Here is a 19,888-nt window from a genome sequence, read left to right as displayed (position 1 = left end):
CCCCCGCTTACCACAACTAGAGAAAGCCCGTGCACAGCAATGAAGACCCAACACAGCCAAAAGAAAAAAAAAAAGATAGGAACGGTCCGTTGTGTCACATGCTGATGTGAGAGGTTGAGCGAGATAAGAACACAGTGGATTTGACAGCAGTCTTACTGGAGCCATGAGGCTACAAGCCCTGTTGGACTGGGTTGAGAAGAGAATGGGGGTGATGAAATGGAGAGGGAGACTAGACAATTATTTCAGGAAATTTGGCCTTAAAGGGGAGCAGAGGATTAGGATAGTAATTGCAGGGGATGTAGCATCAACTGAGGGTTTTGAAGAGATAGCAGAGTATACTGTACACTGGCGGGAGTGGGTCAGTAGTGAGGAAAACTCGATGCAGGAAGGAGGACTCAATTGCAGTAGCAGTGGTGTAAGTAGAGTGGTCGGCCTTTGAGAGCCAGGGAGACTGTCTCTGGCAGCAGGAGGAAACGCACTGGGATAAAGATGCAAGTTGGTTGGTAGGTTTGGTGGTGCGAAGATGGGGGAGTTCCTGTGGGATCATTTCTGTTTTCAAAATATAAAATTTGAGGGTAGTTATCAGCTCTAAATAATGGCTTAGGAGGAGGCAGTGGAAGTTTAAGGAGAAGCAGGAAGGTTTGAACTTAGTAGTGAAAATTGAGACAGCCGTTCTGATCGCCTGACAGTTTGGAGAGATTATTTGAGAATTATGGTTGTGAACGTGAAGTGCTACTAGTCAGCTTGGTTGTGTGGTGTTTCCTCCAGCAACAATTAGCTATTTTGATGTAGGCATATGATTTCTCAGGCAAGTATGTGGAGGGAGAAGGCAGCAAAGGACTTGGTGATTGCTAAGGTATGATTATGGTGACGGGCCATAGACTTGAAGCTGAGTACGGGGCAAAGAGAAAGCCTGGCGGCAGTGGTGGATAGTCAACGTGAGGGAGCGTCATGGCTTGGGGCTCCCTGGGATTGGTGGGAGTCGCAGTGTAGGTGAGCAGGGTGAGAGGTCACAGTCAGAGCAGGATGTTCTGAAGTCAGGATTTCAGAGGTAACGCCGTTACTGGGGTGACAAGGTCAAGGAAATGACCCTCAGATGGGGATGGCAAAGGGGCTGGAGGAGAAGATCGCTGGAGGTGAAGATGGCAGAGAATCCAGAGACGGCGGAACTGGGGCATCATTCCCATGGGTGTTGGAGTCTCCAAGGTGACAAGGATCAGGGTCGGAAAGACACTGAGCTTGGCACTAAAGTCGTCACTGAAGGGAGGCAGAGGGGTGGGCGTGACTGTGTGGAGACGATTAAGTTTGGTAATTTGTGACGAATACTTAACATGGTACCAGGCGCTCAGGTAGTGGTGGGAAGGGTGGTTTTTATACTAACAAAGAAAGGTTAATAATTGTCATCTCCATACTCCTGGTGGGCAACCTTCTTGATCCAAGCAGATGAGTCACTTGCTGTTTTGTCTGTTACTTTCTGCAGTTATGTTTTTATTTAGTTAAGTTTCTGTGCCACTTCGTTAGCAATTAAGTGATTAATGTTCTGGCAATTAAGTGACTGGTAATTTCTTCTGTTTCTAGTTATTTTGGACACCTGGAGGGCTGTGGTGCCGATCTACACAAAGAAATTCGAGACACTTACTATCAGTTTGTTCTGTTTTTGGTCAAAGCAGTTAAAGGATTTAGTAACATAAACGACAGGTACGGGATAATTTTATGATTTCTAGAGAAAAAATTATTTCTGTTTTTTCTGATTTTTTAAAGAAATACATGTCCACTGTTAAAAATACAGAAAAGCACAAAGAGTAAAATAAAAATAACCCCTAATCTTACCGTCCAGAGCTAATTGCTAATGTTAACTTACCAGTATATTTTCTCCCAGCCTTTTTTCTATATGGTGTGTGCAGTTTTTTAAGGTGGATAGGTTTTGGTTCATCTGAAAATTTGTGACCTGTTTTTTTCAGTTTTAAAAACTTGAATAGACACTTTGCTGTACACCTGAAACTAACACAACATTGTAAATCAGTTATATCCCAATAAAAATTAAAAACAAACAAAACTTGAATAGAAAGCCATTCCCCAGTCTCCTCCATAGTAAGTGGTTTAGACATAAACCTTAAATCAAATGGTTCTTCTCTACATCTGAGCTGTATAACCTAGGCTAATTGGGCCTGGCCCTGACCTTGCTGTTTATCAAAGGTGAGTTTTACTACTCGGTCTTTTACCGTAAAGTGTCCCCTGTGGTAGTCCTAGCAGGGTGGAGACCTTTCTCTTTATGCTTTCAGAACTCTTTTGCTTAAGCTGTTGTTTGAAGAAGGTTTGTATGGAGTCTGAGAAATTTGAAATGAGATTATAAGGAACCCAAACTAGCAATCTGGCGTTCCCTTCTGTTTTCCACTGACAAACACACCAGGTCTCTGATTCGCATTGTTTCTGTTGTCTCTGTGGGTGATGGGCAGCTTTAGTAACTTTCACCTTCGTGGCCTCTTCAGGTCCTTGCTGCCTGCCTTGTCCTGTGTCCAGACGGCCCTGCTTCATCTTTTGGATATGGGCTGGGAACCCAGTGATCTCACCTTCTTTGTTGACATTCAGTTACCAGATCTCCTCATGAGAATGTCACAAGAAAATATAAGTGTCCATGACAGTGTGATCAGGTAAGGACACAGTCCTGCACTCTGCAGTTCCTACAGTAGCTCGTCAAGTACAGGGATCGTAGCACATTCAGAGCTCGGGCCTGGAGCTAGACTTTCTGGGGAGTATCCTGGCTTTGCCACATACTAGCTGGATGACCTCGGGCAACTTTTTAAACTCCTTTGTGCCTCAGTTTCCTCATCCTTAGAGCTGGAGGTAATAACAGTACCTACCTCAGGATTGCTGCGAAGAATGAATGAGTTCTGTTTCTCAGTGTTTAGCAGGTATCTGGTGCATGGTGTTGTATATAAACTGGTGGTGGTGGTATTGTGAACTCAGCATGAGTTTTCTCCTCATTTTTGGAGATCCTCATATAGCTCGTTGAATTAGAGAATCCTTTTCTGTTGTTGTTGGTGGTGGTGTGTGTAGGTGATTTTTAGCCACTATAACCTCTTGCACATTACAAGGACTTAAGGTATGAGGGGAAAAAATAGTATGCAAAGTTTTTTTTTTTTCTTTCCACTTCTCATTCCACTTACCCATTAATCACTCATGTCTGTAGAAAAGAAAGAAGAGAAAGGGGGAAGAAGAGCAAGAGGAGATAATTAGGAGGAAATCAGTGAATGAGTCAACACCAATTTTCACTCTCTCAGAAGAGATATCCTGGGAAGAGGAGATAGAATTTAAGCGGTCTCCTTGTTCACAAACCGCAGCCACTGCCCTGCTGTCGGAGGGCGCTCTTGGCGGAGGGCGCTCTTGGCGGAGGGCTGGGACACAGCACGGGGTGGGGGGGAGTGGCTGGGGCATCAGCGTGCTGGCTCTTCAGCCATCAGTCTGCTCCTTGTTTCAAGCTCCGCCTGCTCCTACGTGACCCAGTCCTCGGGAGTAGGGGCCGCACCTTCCTCGCCACTCCCCATAGCACCCGCAGCAGAGCTCAGTCTGAGTGGGCCTGAAGTCAGTTTGTTGGAACACGTGAATGAACAAATGTGTATTTGTTGGTTGGTAGATGTTTTGCATTTGCTGTCGAGCAAATACTTTTGTATTTAAAATTCCGGTTGCTGAAACAAACTGTAAACTGAAATTATGGAAAGCTATAATTTTGCACCCAAAAGGAGTCCCTGAGATTATCTATTAGAAATGAGGAAACTGAGGACCAGGGCTGAGTGCTGTGTCCAGCTCTTACAGCAGCCAGCGGGAGAGCTGAGGCCCCAGGGTCTGCTGACTCCCTTCTCATGCTGCTGCCACTAGGGTGTGCTGAGCATGTCCAAATCGGACTTTTTTTTTTTTTAATTGCTTTATTTGGCTCCAGTGCCTGGCACATAGTAGGTTCACCACAAATGGTTGTTGAGTGGGATTATGCCACGTAGGTACAACCTTTCAAGCTCTAATTCCTCACCCATTGTAGTCTACTCTGGAAGGGGCTTCTCCCTTTTTATTGGTATATATCTGTCAAACATCTGGCAAATCCTGGGGCTTTGAAAACCAAATTGACCTCTTCCCTTCAGAAGTTTAAAAGTGCCTCGTGTATTAGACCCGTAGGACACAGAGTCTGCTAACAAGCACTTTCCTTGATTATTGGGAGAGGCATGCTTTTCTCTCTTTATGTCCTTCTTTCAGCCAATGGAGTGAAGAAGATGAGCTTGCTGATGCCAAGCAGAATTCAGAATGGATGGATGAGTGTCAGGATGGCATGTTTGAGGCCTGGTATGAAAAAATAGCCCAGGAAGATCCAGAGAAGCAGAGGAAAGTAAGACCTCTCAACTAGAGTAACCTGAAGTGACTTGCTAGGAGTTTGGAGAGGAGAGTCTGTGCGGGGGAGTGCCAGCAGGCTGTCCCCTGAGAGGGCTCCAGGCGGCAGTCAGTACCTTAGTGAGTGGCCATCACCCAGCCTGGTCTTTAACCTGAGGGGCCCTGAATCCTGACTTGACCACAATCAGGTGGTGGTTCCCTCCCGTAGAACTAGATCTGCAGGAAATAGGCTCGTGGGGCTAAAGTAAAATAATAGGTGCCGGTTTATTAATTTATAGTGGGAAATAGAATTGCTGAAGGCCCTGGATTCTGGTGTCCGTGGTACATTCTTTTCCTGTAGGCAAGCAACTTGGGAAGTCATGTTTCAATCAGAAGGTTGCCTGGTGAGCGTGGAAGCAGCCATGTGTGCCCAGAATCAGTTACATGATTCATATGTGTAGAGGCATCAGGCTCACGTAGCCTGCCATGTCCATCTCCACATTAGGGGTTTATCTGTCACCACCACATTATGCCAGGCATCTGCTACCTCAGGTGCATTCATTTTCTTAGTTTGTGTGCCTACTATGTGCCAGTTACTTTGCTCATTTGGCATCTCTGTGGTACTTGGACGGAGCACACCAACTTGGCCTTTGCGATTTTTCTCTCTTGTATGTTAATACCTTACTGGGAGCCATTCTAAGGTGGCTTGGCATGTTTGCTATGCTATACTACTGTATGGTGACTTAGTGGTTTACTTCCCTTATTTCTAGGCCGTAAAGATAAAGCATACTGTAGCCTCCAGGGACTTTGCAGTAAAACAATTTGTTTTGCTCATGAAATGGTGCCCTTACTCTTCCCCCAGAAAGTTTTTCTTCTTAAGTGCCAGCAAACAGTGCTTCTTTTGCAGTGTTTCCGGTATCTGTGAACACTACCCTTGTCCAGCCGAGTACCCAAGCCAGAAATCTAGATGTTGTTCTTGACCCTTCCCTTTCGCGGGCCCCTATAACCAGTCAGCCCCCAAGGTTCCTCACCTCTGCCTTCTACTACCTCTCAGCTCTCCCACCTTCCACCATCTCACTTTTGGCCCAGTCCAGCCCTTATCGCCTGTTGGGGGGTTGCTTTAACAGCTGCTGTCAGGGTCGGTCTCCCTGTCTCCAGTCTTGCCCTCTCTGATCCATTCTCACTCAGCAACCAGAGGGGCCTTCAGAATGCTCAGTTACTCTTCGTTTAAAACGTCCGTGACTCCTTAGACTAGCATCCCAGGCACCTGTGGTTTAACCTTTCTAACTTTATCTGGTTATCCCCCCTCCACACTGTATTCTACATACGGAATTATTGCCAAGTTCATGAGCCCTTGTCTTGATCCTTTTGTGCCTCCTGTAGAACTTGCTATTGCTTTTATCCGGCGTGCCCCCCACCCTTACCCCCACCCAGCTAATGCCTGTTTGCCCCTCAGGTCTCACCTGAGGAATTAGCACCTTTGAAAAACCTCCACGTGCCCTGTAAGCCTCCTGAAATTGTCTATCCAAGCCCCTATCGTACTGTATACTGTCATCTGTTTGCTTCAGGGAATTCCCAGCTAGACACTAAGCTCCTTCATCTCCTAATCCTAGCACCTAGTACAGTGCCTGGAATATTTTAACTACATACTGAAGGATGGATTGATTACTGAATAGTGGCCACATTAAAAGTCTGTTGGTTAATTGTGTTTTATTTCATCTTATAGATGCACATGTTTATTGCTCGCTACTGTGACCTGTTAAACGTGGACATCTCTTGTGATGGGTGTGACGAGATTGCCCCCTGGCATCGCTACCGGTGTCTGCAGTGCAGCGACATGGATCTCTGCAAGACTTGCTTCCTAGGTAAATTTCACGGCCTGAGTGTGCCATACCCAAAAGGAATAAGCATTTGTATTTTCTGTGATCTTGTCATTTTTTAAACTCCCACTGTACAGTAACAATACTGCCCCAGCAATGTTCTCTGACTTGTTGGCGAATATGGCCCTTATCTCCCCAACTGAATGATAAACTCTAGAGCTCTGTTATGTGATGTGCTGTCATCTTCTATCTTGCTGGGTATAGGCACTTGATAAACACTCAGCACCAATGAATGTACATTCAGTTGAGTTTTCAGGAAATGATTTTGCCTTCTGAATCATGCAGTGTTTATAAGAAGTAAAATACACACAAGCAAACTTCAGAAAGTCTTGAATCCTCTTGACTTGTAGGTGCTGAGATAAAGCAGGTTGTCAGTAGTAAGCAGTTGAAGGCTCTTTGTGTGCATCACCCAGTCGAATAAGATACATCCCCTGCTCTGGAAGCATTTATAGTCTTAGCAGGAGACTGGACCTGCTCACAAAATGTATATTCCAGGACAAGAGTGTACATGCTGAGTTACAGATGAGCAGTATAGATTGTTCTGGAAAAGTTCAGAAGTAAGGAAGGCTACCGTTGCAGGAAGACTTGTGGAGGAGATGGGATGTGAATTGGTCTTTGAAGAAAGTTAGAACTGGGTGATGTGAAGGAGACAGTGGAGAGTGCATCATCATCCAAAGCTGAGCAAGTCCAGGGACAGAGGAGTGAGCATATGTAGTGTGTTTAGACAGACTCTCCAGTGTCTGCCGCTGAGTGATAGGTTGAGACAGGTTGGGCCCAGGTTGTAGGACCCAGAGATACCAGGCTCAGGAATTTGAATGAGTCTACAGACAGTGGGGAAGGTTTTTCAAGAAAGGTGTTAACATGACCAGAGCTATGCTAGAGAAAGGGGGTTCTGTCCATGTAAGAGTTTCCTTTAGGAAATCAATCACAATAGTGACAAGGGGATTAGTGCCTGGACTGGGTTCCTGGCAGTGGGAACTGAAGTGGGTCAGAGGTAAGGAGCATTGATCAGGGTGTATGACGGGGCTCAGAGACCCATTGGACTCAGAGTAAGAAGGAGACCAGAGCTGTCAGTCTCTTTCGTGACTAACGTTCTTTCTCACTCAGTGGGTCTGTGGTTATGGAGTCTGTTTTCATCTGTGATTCGGGAATGAAAAAGTAAGAGCAAATACCTGATAACTTCTCAGTGCCTGTTAAGAAGAATACACCAATATTTGTTAGAGGAGGGGTCATGGGCGACAGCCCACAAATTGGTGTGTGGACTTGTGCTGCCAGATGGAGGTCATGATGGGATTGGTGACCTGTTTGATCAGACTCCGTATTGCGCTGGAAAAGCAGGGTCAATGCACGGTACCATTGCTAAGATGTTCCATGCCAAGAACATCGTGCATATGCTAAGAGCCACCTGGGGAACCCTTGGTCTCCAGAAGATGCCTGTGGCCCGTGACGCCCCGATCAGTCTGTTGGGAACAACCCTGCTTCTTCTGGGGTTGGTTTGGGTTTGGAAACTAGCCCTTCTAAGAGCCCTTTGCCCAATCCACCTCACGCTGCTGTTTTTCCCCCAGGTGGGGTGAAGCCTGAGGGCCACGGAGATGACCACGAAATGGTCAACATGGAGTTTACGTGTGACCACTGCCAGGGTTTGATCATAGGCCGGAGGATGAATTGCAATGTGTGTGATGACTTTGACCTTTGCTACGGATGCTATGCGGCCAAGAAGTATTCCTATGGGTATGTCTCAGATGACCTCTAGCCTGGTAAACTTTTCTTCATGTATTCCTTTGCCTTTTTTTTAATAATTAAAAAAAAAACTTGCATTATAAAAAATTTCAAACATACCCACAAGTAAAGAGAGTAGTACAATGAATCTTCATGTAACAATGACCCAGACTCAACAATTAGGAATATTTTGCTATGTGTGCTTAGCTTATTCTTTTTTTTTTTTTCCCTTTGTTAAAGTATTTTAAAGCAAATTCCAAACCTTAAATCATTTCCTTCCTGCATACTTCATATCCATCTCTAAAGATTATGGTCATTTTCTCACGTTACCAAAATGCTATAACCACACCCTGCGAAACTTCACAGTAAGGAATTCTTACTTCACCTGGTATCCATAGACAGTCTTCTGGGGGTTGTGAAATCCCAAAATGGAATGTGCAGTGTTTGTTCCTTTTTCTGAAGAGAGGGCCCATACCCATCTTTAAAATTTTTTTTTATATAAATTTATTAATTTTATTTATTTATTTTTGGCTGCGTTGGGTCTTCGTTGCTATGCGCGGGCTTTCTCTAGTTGGGGCGAGCAGGGGCTACTCTTCGTTGCGGTGCACGGGTTTCTCATCGCGGTGGCTTCTCTTGTTGCGGAGAATGGGCTCTAGGCGTGCGGGCTTCAGTAGTTGTGGCGCGTAGGCTCAGTAGTTGTGGCACACGGGCCTAGTTGCTCTGCGGCATGTGAGATCTTCCCGGACCAGGGCTTGAACCTGTGTCCCCTGCATTGGCAGGCGGATTCTTAACCATTGCGCCACCAGGGAAGCTCTGTCTTTAAATTTTCAATAACCACAGTCTTAGAGGTACCTGATGCCCAGTCGTGACCATGCAGGTGGTCACCTGAGGCCCCATTCTCCCTTTTTGGGGGCTCACAAAGGCCTGTAGGCCTTAAAAATGTCTTGCCTTTGCAGCCACTTGCCTACCCACAGTATCACTGCCCATCCGATGGTGACCATCCGGATCAGCGACCGGCAGAGGCTCATCCAGCCCTACATCCACAACTACTCCTGGCTGCTCTTCGCCGCCCTGGCTCTCTATAGCACCCACCTGGCCAGCGCCGAGGACGTGGATGGCGAAAAGCTGGATCCCCAGGCCCGCAGCAGTGCTGCCACCCTGCGGAGCCAGTGCATGCAGCTCGTCGGTGACTGTCTGATGAAGGCTCACCAGGGAAAAGGTAATTGTTCCTCATGCATGGAAACCAGACCACCCCTCAGCTGCTTGTGAAGCAACAGCCCCAGCGGAAGTGAAATGCAGTGCTCAGTTCAGAGGCAGTAAAACCCAGTTTTCCACAAGAGGTGCTCACCCTGGAGTGGAACCTAATTTTAAATCCCCAGATGCAGGACTTCCCTGGTGGTCCAGTGGGTAAGAATGCGTGTTCCCAATGCAGGGGGCCCGGCTTCGATCCCTGGTCGGGGAACTAGATCCCACATGCTGCAACTAAGACCCAGTGCAGCCAAAATAAATAAATAAATAAATAATAAATAAATATTAAAAAAAAAAATCCCCAGATTCATTTGAGAGAAATGTTGGCATTAAAGTAGCATTTAGTTTCTCTAAAATATTTCATGAAGATGTAAAAAAAATTAATAATTAAAACTCTTGATGTCTGGGGATGAAGTATTTAGTATTTGAATACACCAGACTTAACTTTGCCAAAGGAATGCAGCCTTTTTTTAACCTGGAGTGCAAATCTACTTCCACACAACTGTGTTCTAGATGAGAGCTAATTATAACTAAAATAGTTTGATTAGGGACTTCCCCAGTTGTCCAGCGGTTAAGACTCCGCACTCCCAAAGCAGGGGGCCCAGGTTCAATCCCTGGTCAGGGAACTAGGTCCCACATGCCACAACTAAGAGCCCACATGCCACAACTAAAGATCCTGCATGCTGCAACTAAAGATCCTGCACACTGCAACGAAGATCCTGCGTGCCGCAACTAAGGCCCAGCGCAGCCAAATAAGTAAATAAATAAATATTTTTAAAAAAAAGTTTGACTAATAAAATATCTAGATGACTTTGCCTCTACTGAGGGGTGCCAAGGAGAAAAATAATGTGAATGTTCAACTTCTGAGTAATTTAAATTCCTTTCAGAATAATGGACTAACTCCCCATTCTAATAAACATTAGGGAAATCAGACTTGGATGAAGTAGCAGGTGGGTAATACCAGTGCTTCAGAGCTATTTCGTTATCTATTTGCCAGTGGAAATTTAGAAGTCTGGCTGTGTGGGGCTACTACAAAATTTTAATGTTTATGATTTTCTGAACAGACAATCCTACTGTATCTTTTGTCCTCTGTTGTTAATAAAGTACAAGTATCCCCCACTATCGAAACTTTCGGTGTCTGAAATTAGGAGCTGAGTAGATTTGGACAGCCGTGGCGGGGCGGGGTGGGAGGGTGGAGGGTTGGACTGAGTATTCTTTGGTTCAGTTTGTGGAGAACTCAGCCATGTATTTCCATATAGTAGCAAAGTGATTTATGGCATTTGCAGGGAATAATCCTGATTATAAAACTTTTAACCATTCTCTTATTTGCTTCCCATGTAGGTCTTAAAGCGCTAGCTCTTCTTGGCATGTTGCCAGACGGTGACTCTACTTCAGAAAAGCCGGCCCCACCGGTCACTGTGCCCACCCAGACACCAGAGGAGCGGCCAGAGGCAGAAGCCATCCAGGCTGCTGTGGAGCCAGCCGACGCGGGCCCACCTGTGCTCCGCAGTGTAAGTAACAGTCCTTCCCTGGGCAGAATCACGGGTGAGCTCAGAGCTTTCTCATGAGGGACTGGAGTACAGAGGTTAACGGTATAGGCTCGTGACCCAGATTGCCTGGGTGCAGATCCTCTGTCAGACCTTGGGCACGTCACCAGAATCTCTTCGCTTTGGATTTCTCGTCGGTAAAAATGGAAGGATAATAATGATAATACCTATTCCTTAGGATTGTTGTGAGGATTTACATGCATGACATACATTGAATTAATGTCTGTAAAGTGCTTTAAACAGTGTTCAGGAACTTCCCTGATGGTCCAGTGGTTAAGACTCCGTGCTCCCAGTGCAGGGGGCCTGGGTTCAGTGTCTGGTCGGGGAGCTAGATCCCGCATGCCGCAACTAAGATCCTGCATGCCACAACTAAGATCCCGCATGCCACAGCTGAAGATCCCGCATGCCACAGTGAAGAGCCCGCATGCTGGAACGAAGATTTCCTCACGCAGCAGCGAAGATCCTCCATGCCGCAACTAAGACCTGACACAACCAAATAAATAAATAGATAAATAAGTAAACATTTTTTTAAGAAAAGCAGTGTTCATATTAAGTTCCCTGTCAGTGTTAATTACTCCTGTTCCCTGCCTCCTGTGGTTTTTATAAGAATTGAACAAGATTATGCACCTAAAGAGGTTGGTTCCTGACCTATGGTGAACACTATATATGTGAAACTATTTTTATATTCAGCCAACAAATAGGTGATACTAATTGCTTACTACCTACCAAGTAGTTTACGTATGTAGTTTACAGTAGTTTACAAATGCTTGTGTAAGTAGAAGAAAAGCCTTCCTGGATCCAGGTGGAACCTGTGACAGTGACATTGAGATTGTTCTGTGGAAGAGCAAGCAGAGCTTCCACGACGCTGCCTCCAAAGTTTGAGCTGGTGCTGTAAATGCCCCTGGCTTTGTTTGCCTTAAGTGCTGCTGCTGTTTCTGTCCTCTGTCTCTGTTGTGGAGGATCCCCATTTGGCAGTTATAGCTCACTGGGATCCTGTTGTCATTTAGAGGAAGGCAAAAGCAAAGATGGCTGGCAAAAACTTGAAAATTCTATTAGCTTCATTCCACCAGAGAGCCAGCACAGGACAGGTGACATAATAACCTTCGAGCCTGTTTTGACCACAAAACCCCTTCTCCAGGCAGCATTGTACCCACCCACAGATTATGGTGGGGCAGAAAGAACATTATCAGCAGAGACAGGATAAATCAGCAGTCTTGTCTTCACCTTTGAGCCTGGGAATAATTGTATCTTCTTGTGGACTCCCAGCATCTTATGCTACCCATCAGCACAGCGCTCCCCATGTATCTACTTATTCATTTATTTATATGAAAATGGACTCAATGAATTTTTTTTATTCAATGGATTAAAATCTTTTACTTTTTATTACTTATTTTGATGCTCGAATTGTCCTGTGTTTGGCCAATGGAAACTTCCAGCTGGCTTTTGTGTCCTTTCGATATGTCTCCATGCACTTTCTTAATTTTTGATACAAAAAGATGTTTCAGGCTTATCTTAGGCTTTCCCTGCCTAGGGACTGGAATCAGCTTTTTTCTAAGGATCTCCCAGGGCATTATTTTTATTCCTGAGGTGTCCCTACCTCTTTTGGGTCCTCGTCCCATCAGCAGCTGGGTACACCCAGGGTACCTTGCCTCTGGCTCTGGCTCTTAGTCTTCTATCTAGCAAATTGCAGTTTCCAACACTGTGCCCACAACAGAACCCAAATGTCCCCACTACAGTGGTCCTAAGAACCATATCCTATTTGGGCCCTGAGTACAAATTACTTGTTTTTGAACTTCTACGCGTTTCTGGCCAATCCTAGGCTGTATTAAGGGTATTGTCCCTCCTTCCCTCTAATGTCTAGAGATACTTTTTGTTTTAAACAACTGAGAAGGCAGTCTCAGCCAGAGACATCATCTGTCTACAACGGCCTCTGGCCAGTAATGAGACCCTCTTGAGTGCCATGTGGTGCAACTGCAGTGGCTCTTTGGAGTCCTGTGATAACAGGAAAGAAGATCAAGACTAACATTATCAGCCAGAACTTTGGAATTATACTGTTTTCACAACGGGCCACATAGTACAGAGAGTATGGTGTTGGAGATCTTTTCAGAGGGTACATTTTTAACAAGGCAGGTAGCTCTCCCAGTCTCGGTCCCCTTTTTGGACAATCTTTTTTTTTTTCTATTAAATAACTGTATTTAAACTTACATAGAGATTGAGAAATCCAAGATCAAGAAACAAGTCAGGAACAGAGCTGGGAAAAAAGGTCAGGTCTATGGATCTCAGCTTCATAGGGGAGAGAGAAAGTAGGGGACACAGTGGAAAGTAAAGGCACATTTGTCTTCATGTGGATGAAGCTGATAATGCGTCGATTCATGATCTAGATGTGTTATCTTCCAGATGCAGAAAGCAGTTAGCTGACTTAACATAGGGAAAAACCGACAGTGACATGAGGACAGGGAGGAGTCGCTAATTAGTGTCACGGGGGCAGGTATCTGTGTCACTGACTTTAATGATATTTTTGACTGGAACAGCCATTTGCTTCGTGTTTTCTTTGAAAACCTCATAGTCTTCAGGGCTCAGATCATGGCCTTTGGCAAGGGCCATCGTCAGGGAAGTCATGAAGCCGTCCTCACTTATGTTGACTAGAAAAATAATACATACCTTCCTGCAATCAGGAAGTGTGTGTAAATTAGTCCCTCCCTGAGTAGAGCATGCTGAACCAGATAGCCACAGGTTTTTTTCGCAAGGAGGCTGAAGCTTTGACATGTACAATTAACCCTTCGATAAAAGGTGACCCCGATGTCACCATTGGATGACTCGTTAATAAGCAGAAGTGCATCCTTAGTGGTCCATTTTCACTTACCGTGTTTTCATTGTTGGCAGCCAAGTAAGTGGTACTCCAGTTTCCAGTCCACTCTTCAAGCGCCCACTTTTTCTCTTCCATTTCCATTTTTTCTTCTGCATCTTGGGCAATATAGAGAATGCCTTAATTAAAAAAGTATGTTGTAAAAATGTCGCTGATGGACTTGCTCGATGCAGGATTACCACAAACCTCAGAAAGCTCCTATCATCCTGTGGTCAAACAGAACTGGTGCTGTGATCAGTTTCAAGCTTAGATTCAAGTTCCATTCTTGTCTTGGTTCCATGGTGTGCATCGGGCAAATCTCTTGGACAGTCTTACAGCCACTTTCTTCTTAGGGGGGTGTTGAGGGTAGGATTGATTGTTGAGGTTACAGTATCTGGAGAGGGGAGGATAAGTCAGCTGCCGCTGGGAGATGCCAGGATCTTCTCGTGAGTGTTTAGTGTTGGACAGCGCTCCATCTTTGGCTCCAAAGTGTCCTGCCTTCGCAGACTCTTTGGAGCTAGGATGCCTCCACCATGCACAGAAGACTTCCTGCCTGGCCTGGTTTCCATATATAAGCCTGTGTGACAGCAAGGAAAAGTACCCTGAGGGCCCAGGGAGTGCAGGTGATTTTTGGGGTGACTCTGAGTGACTCCTAAGGAAATTCAGGTCAAGGACTGTCACCCTGCCAGTCTGGGCAGCTCACTGCCAGACTCCTGAGTCTGGAAAACCCTCCCAGCTCCAATGAGGGCCCCCTTTGTAAGTCTCTCTGCCAAAATGGAATTCTCAAAAGTGTAAAGTCAGCTTACTGTGCTAGAAGGAAATCCACACCTTTGTTTTTTTTCTTTTTCCCCAAGAGAAGAACTGTCCATACCTGGCTTCTGGAAGATAAATAGAATGTGTTAGAGGTTTGTACCAGAGCCATTGCTTATGTGACTGCAGGCTCTGACAGAGTGGCATTTGGAAGGTGTTGGGGGGATGTGATGCAGTGATTACTGTCTTAATTAGAGTACAGATTTATCATCAGAAACGAGGGGCATTCTCTAATTCAAAAGTATTTTTGTTTGTGAAGACTGATTGGCTAGTGATTTTAAAAGTTGTATTATTTTAACAAGTAAACTTTTATAAGAAAGAAACTTTAATTCTTTTACACTCACCGTTTTGTTTTTAGGGGAAGAGGGATGTCCCTAAGGAAGTCACACCTTTAGACTGCAAGCAGAGGAGCAAGGCAGGGGAAGGTGCATCATTACTGAAGGGTCCTTCCTGCCAGACGCAGATTTCAGACTCACCTGCAGATGCCCGCGCACCTACAGAACTTCCAGGTAAACACTCTGACAGTTACCCTGATCTCTTTCATCTTAAAATGCACGCATACCCGTCCCTGACTTATTTCTTGCACACAATTTAAAATTGGCTAGCACCCAAGGGTGCATGGTTTCTCAGTTCTGCATCAGATGGTACTGATAACACTTTGAAAGTCATCTTTCCTTCATCTTGCCTGCTTTCCTACCTTGTTCATTCCCTAATTTACTGAGTGCCTTCTCTGTGCCAAGCACTATGCTAGGCCCTGGGGATGAAACAGGGACCAAGTCAGACAAATGGACACATAGCTCCTGCCCTCACAGTGCTGACAGTCTGGAAGGGTTTAAGACAAAGGTGTGTGTAACTCATTTGAGCTGGGATGTGATTCTGTCCAGGAGAGAGGCCCAAGTGGGTGTTAGCGGTGATGGGTGTGTAGCTGGAACAGGTTGTGTCAGTGTAAAGCCCTTGTAAATAAGGCCTGCATGGGACCTTGAATGTGCTGAGATCTGCTGGGGGGAAGGGCGTTCAGGGCAGAAAGAACTACAGGAGCAAAGGCCCCAGAGTGGGAACCCCCAGAGAATCCAGGCAGTCCCTTGGGGGGCAGGTGTGGAGGGAGGGAGTGGAGAGGTGCTGTACACTCTGCTGTGGAGGCCCTCGCACACCTGCTGGGGATGACAGCAAGGTCAGGGCTGTTTCAGGGCGACTGAGGAGCCACGAGAGGGGGCGCTGTGGGCAGAAGGAGCGCCGGCAGCGGATGCCAGCCTGTCCTCAGGGGGGCCCGGGGAGGCGGGATCCTCCCCACGTGGCCGCTCTGTGACAGGCAGGGGTGAGCGCCGGCATCCTGCCCCGTCCGTGGGGCCAGCTCTCAGACGGGGCTGACGCTTACCTCTCTGCAGGGCCTATAATTCTAAGGTCCAGAAAACAGTTTGACACTCGATGTCAATGCAGGTCATCAAAATCCACTCTGGTCTGATTCCTCTGAGGAGCAGCGTCCCGGTTCACGTACAGTTTAGTCATCCATCGAGTATTTACTGAGTAGCTGCTGTGCTCCAGACACATTTCTAGGTGTTTGTGATACATCATTGAAAGAAACAAAAATCTAGAAGGGAAGCCAGACGGTAAACAATCAGTATCAAATAATATGGTGTGTTAAAAGGTAATTAAATGCCATGAGCGCAAAAGAGCAGGGGAATGGAGAGCGCAGAGGGGCTGGGAGAGATCGGAGGGCGGGCTCAACCTTAAACCAGGGTGATCAGGACAGACCTCCTTCAGTAAGACGTGTTCAGCAATAGGTTTGTAAAGTCCCAGCTTGATTCTGTAGTGGCACAGGAACAGTGCAGTGGTTTACTTGCCTCTTCATACACACATAGAACCTGGCAAAATCTGAAAGCTTGGTGTTTTACAACTCAGATGCTGAAAATTCAGAAGCATCGTGTCAGAAGCCCATCGAGGAAAAGGCAGTTACTCCAAGCCCTGAGCAGGTGTTTGCTGAGTGTTCCCAGAAGAGGATTTTGGGATTATTAGCAGCCATGTTACCTCCCTTAAACTCGGTAAGAGACAAATTGGCATTTAAAAAAAGGGGGGGTGGGGTGGGTAGTGTTATGCATAGAAAAAATTTTTGGAAAGCCATATACTGAAATTAACTGTTAATTGCAGTCATCTGTATATCCCTGGGGTAGGATTATAAAGTAAAGTAGGATTGTAAGATGATACCTGAGAATGTTTATTTCACAGTCGATTGTCCCTAAGCCATTTGTGAAAGACACTGCATAATTCCTTTGGCACCAGGCCAGTTATAAATACTATATGAAGGAGATGGAGTGTTTAGTTGGTGTGGTTACATAGATTTTTGTATTGAACAGATTCTTCTCCTCTCTCGACAGGATCCCACAGTCCCCCTGATAGACCTGGAGCACGTGCTCCCACTCATGTTCCAGGTCGTCATCTCAAACGCAGGCCACCTGAATGAAACATATCACCTCACCCTGGGTCTTCTCGGCCAGTTAATCATCCGCCTTTCACCAGTGGAGGTAGATGCCGCAGTGACCAAGGTCCTCTCAGCCAAACACAACCTGTTTGCAGCAGGGGACAGTTCCATTGTGCCAGATGGCTGGAAGACCACCCACCTGCTCTTCAGCCTGGGAGCTGTGTGTCTGGACAGGTAGCCACCCCCACTCTACCCCACCTTGGTGTTCATTTCTTTAGGTCAGTGATCTGGCTGTTGATTAATTTCAGCGTGCTTCCGTGCTCTTGTCTAGGGATCTTTTGTGAGAGTGGAATTTGTTTTATTAGCAACACTGTCAACCAACATTAAAACTGCGCTTAAAACCCACATTAAGACAGCTGTGCAGTCTGGGCACTCTCTGGTGATATATATTCTGGTTTGTTCTTTCCTGAGAGTAATAAGTGTAGGCTTTGGGGTTGAAGAAAATAGATCTATTTTCATTATATAAAAGTAACATAGGGCTTCCCTGGTGGCGCAGTGGTTGAGAATCTGCCTGCCAATGCGGGGCACACGGGTTCGAGCCCTGGTCTGGGAAGATCCCACATGCCACGGAGCGGCTGGGCCCGTGAGCCACAATTACTGAGCCTGCGCGTCTGGAGCCTGTGCTCCGCAACAAGAGAGGCCGCGATAGTGAGAGGCCCGCGCACCGCGATGAAGAGTGGCCTCCGCTTGCTGCAACGAGAGAAAGCCCTCGCACAGAAAAGAAGACCCAACACAGCCAAAAATAAATAAATAAATAAATAGAAAAATAAATAAATAAATAAATAAATAAATAAAATGTAGCATTTCAGTTAGCTAACCTACGAAAACACCTTTAAAAAAAAAAAAAACCTGAATGGAATCACAGGTGCACTTTTTAAAAAAAAGAAAAAAAAAAAAAAAAAAGTAACATAATCACAATACCTAATTTGGAAAACCAAAATGAGGGGAAAAAATCACCTTGCCTTGTACCACATCAATGCATCTGGTGCTGTTTTATTCTCCCCACTGCCACCACACTGCTTGCAGGATCTCAGCCCCCTGACCAGGGATTGAACCCGGGCCATGGCAGTGAAAGCCCAGAATCCTAACCACTAGGCCACCAGGGAACTCCCTGGTGCTATTTTAGTATATATTTCCTGTGCGTGAATGTGAGTGTGCACAAGTGCATATGTGTGCGTGACCTTTTATAGAGATTTTTAAAAGCATAGCTGTAGACTTGAGTATATATAAAGTATAAAGTAACAAATCTTGATATCCCCCCCACACACACTTATCATTATATCAAAAGCATCATTCTGGTAGTTTATTTGTTTGTTTGTTTTGTTTTTGACTACTTTACATTTATTCCAGGAAATCAAGGAGGGTTTACAGTTTTAAAATCACTACATTAACAACAACCAAAATGGGAGTGAGGGAGTACAATGTGATCATATCAACCAGTGAAGAAAAATCATTTGATAAAGCACAACAATCTATTCATGATTTAAAGGAAACCTTTAAGTAAAGGAAGAATAGAGGAGTAGGCTCCTGATCAGATAAAGAGTTGTCTAACATTCTGGTAGTTTCTAAATTAATATAATGAATGGCTCATTGGCATGCTTCTGGGTCTGCCTTAGAGTGTGGCGACCTGATGAGTTGAATTTGGAGCCTGTGCGCTGCCATCTCATGGAGCTCTTGCCTTCTAGCCGCGTGGGCTTGGACTGGGCCTGCTCCATGGCGGAGATCCTGCGGTCACTCAACAGCGCCCCCCTGTGGCGTGACGTCATTGCCACCTTCACAGACCACTGCATCAAGCAGCTGCCTTTCCAGCTGAAGCACACCAACATCTTCACGCTGCTGGTGCTGGTCGGCTTCCCCCAGGTACGCCACTGAAGGCCTGGCCTCCTCTTCATCACGTGCACAGCGTATATCTTTGGAAGTTTTTTTTTCTTTAGTTGTATAATTTGCCTTTACAGTATTGGTATATTTTCAAGATTATGGGATGGTTTGTTCAACTTGCATTTTTAACAGTTTAGCCATTTGATTCATTTTCTTGGCTTTGAATAATAGGTAACTGTAATATATTAAATTACAGAGAACTTCAAAATACAGTTGTTCACTTTGGCATTCATCTTGATCTCATTTCTACTTTTCACGTCTCTCAACTGGTTGGGACGAAGAGAACTGTGAAAACATGGCTTTATCCAGCAAGCACTTAAACCAATTCTGTGCCAGGCCTGTGCCAGGCCCTGGACTTAGAGATGGGAAGAACCTTGTCCTTGAGTGCTTGTTGAAGTCAGCGGCACAAGCAAAAGGCACTGTGCTGTATGTGCTGCTGAGTTGCCTTTTCTGTCTGTGTCATGTTCAGGTCCTCTGCGCGGGGACCCGCTGTGTTTATATGGATAATGCCAATGAACCACATAATGTGATCATCTTGAAGCACTTTACTGAGAAGAACAGGGCTGTGATCGTCAATGTCAAAACCCGGAAGAGGAAAACAGGTCCCAAGCATAATTATTTTTTCTAAGAATGAGAGACAGTTGTCTAATCTCTGTATACCCTAAAATCAGTTAAGATATCTTGGTTCTTGCCCCTGCGTGTGAATTTTTAAAAAACAAGTTATAGCTCCCTGAACTTCTTTTTGCTTGTCTCTGAGGTGATGTGGTTGAATTGGAATCACTTTGAAGGCCCTTTCCACACTGTTATTTTGTGTATATGGCTCTGTGTTTTTGGGTTGGCTAGATGTTTAGGTTCTGAACAGTTACTTTTTTCATTTGCCAGTGTCATTTGTTTTCTAATGGGTAATTTAAATATATGATGGAGTCAGGTGGCTACAGGACTGTAAAATAACTTCACATAATTGTATTGGCATTCATGTCACTTTCCACTTTGTTTCATCAATAGAACAGTGAAGGTACATCATTATGTGCCCAGGTCTGCTCTTGAAATAATCTGCTTTATCATTCAGCTTCAGCACTAGGCACTGTCTGTGCTATTTTTGTGTACTGTGCAATGTAAAAGTCAAGGT

At 45.3% G+C, this 19,888-nt stretch overlaps 1 protein-coding gene across 4 annotated transcripts in view; it reads left to right on the top strand.

Annotated features, from left to right (window-relative positions):
* ZZEF1 (zinc finger ZZ-type and EF-hand domain containing 1) overlaps positions 1 to 19,888 on the top strand; it is a 115,733-nt gene that overhangs the window by 71,405 nt on the left and 24,440 nt on the right. For all 4 annotated transcript variants that reach the window (XM_082370512.1, XM_082370511.1, XM_082370510.1 and 1 more), the window contains exons 31-42: positions 1,579 to 1,698; positions 2,490 to 2,651; positions 4,246 to 4,375; positions 6,083 to 6,221; positions 7,802 to 7,967; positions 8,912 to 9,174; positions 10,545 to 10,714; positions 14,764 to 14,914; positions 16,305 to 16,444; positions 16,778 to 17,055; positions 18,567 to 18,741; positions 19,229 to 19,361. In XM_082370512.1, the coding sequence (XP_082226638.1) occupies positions 1,579 to 1,698; positions 2,490 to 2,651; positions 4,246 to 4,375; positions 6,083 to 6,221; positions 7,802 to 7,967; positions 8,912 to 9,174; positions 10,545 to 10,714; positions 14,764 to 14,914; positions 16,305 to 16,444; positions 16,778 to 17,055; positions 18,567 to 18,741; positions 19,229 to 19,361 (2,027 nt within the window). The remainder of the gene's footprint in view (positions 1 to 1,578; positions 1,699 to 2,489; positions 2,652 to 4,245; positions 4,376 to 6,082; positions 6,222 to 7,801; positions 7,968 to 8,911; positions 9,175 to 10,544; positions 10,715 to 14,763; positions 14,915 to 16,304; positions 16,445 to 16,777; positions 17,056 to 18,566; positions 18,742 to 19,228; positions 19,362 to 19,888) is intronic.

The sequence above is a fragment of the Balaenoptera borealis genome (assembly GCF_965194805.1).
Source record: "Balaenoptera borealis genome assembly, chromosome: 20".
NCBI classification, from domain to species: domain Eukaryota; kingdom Metazoa; phylum Chordata; class Mammalia; order Artiodactyla; family Balaenopteridae; genus Balaenoptera; species Balaenoptera borealis.
Note: the sequence above shows the minus strand (reverse complement) of the source record. Positions and strands in the feature narration are given on the sequence as shown.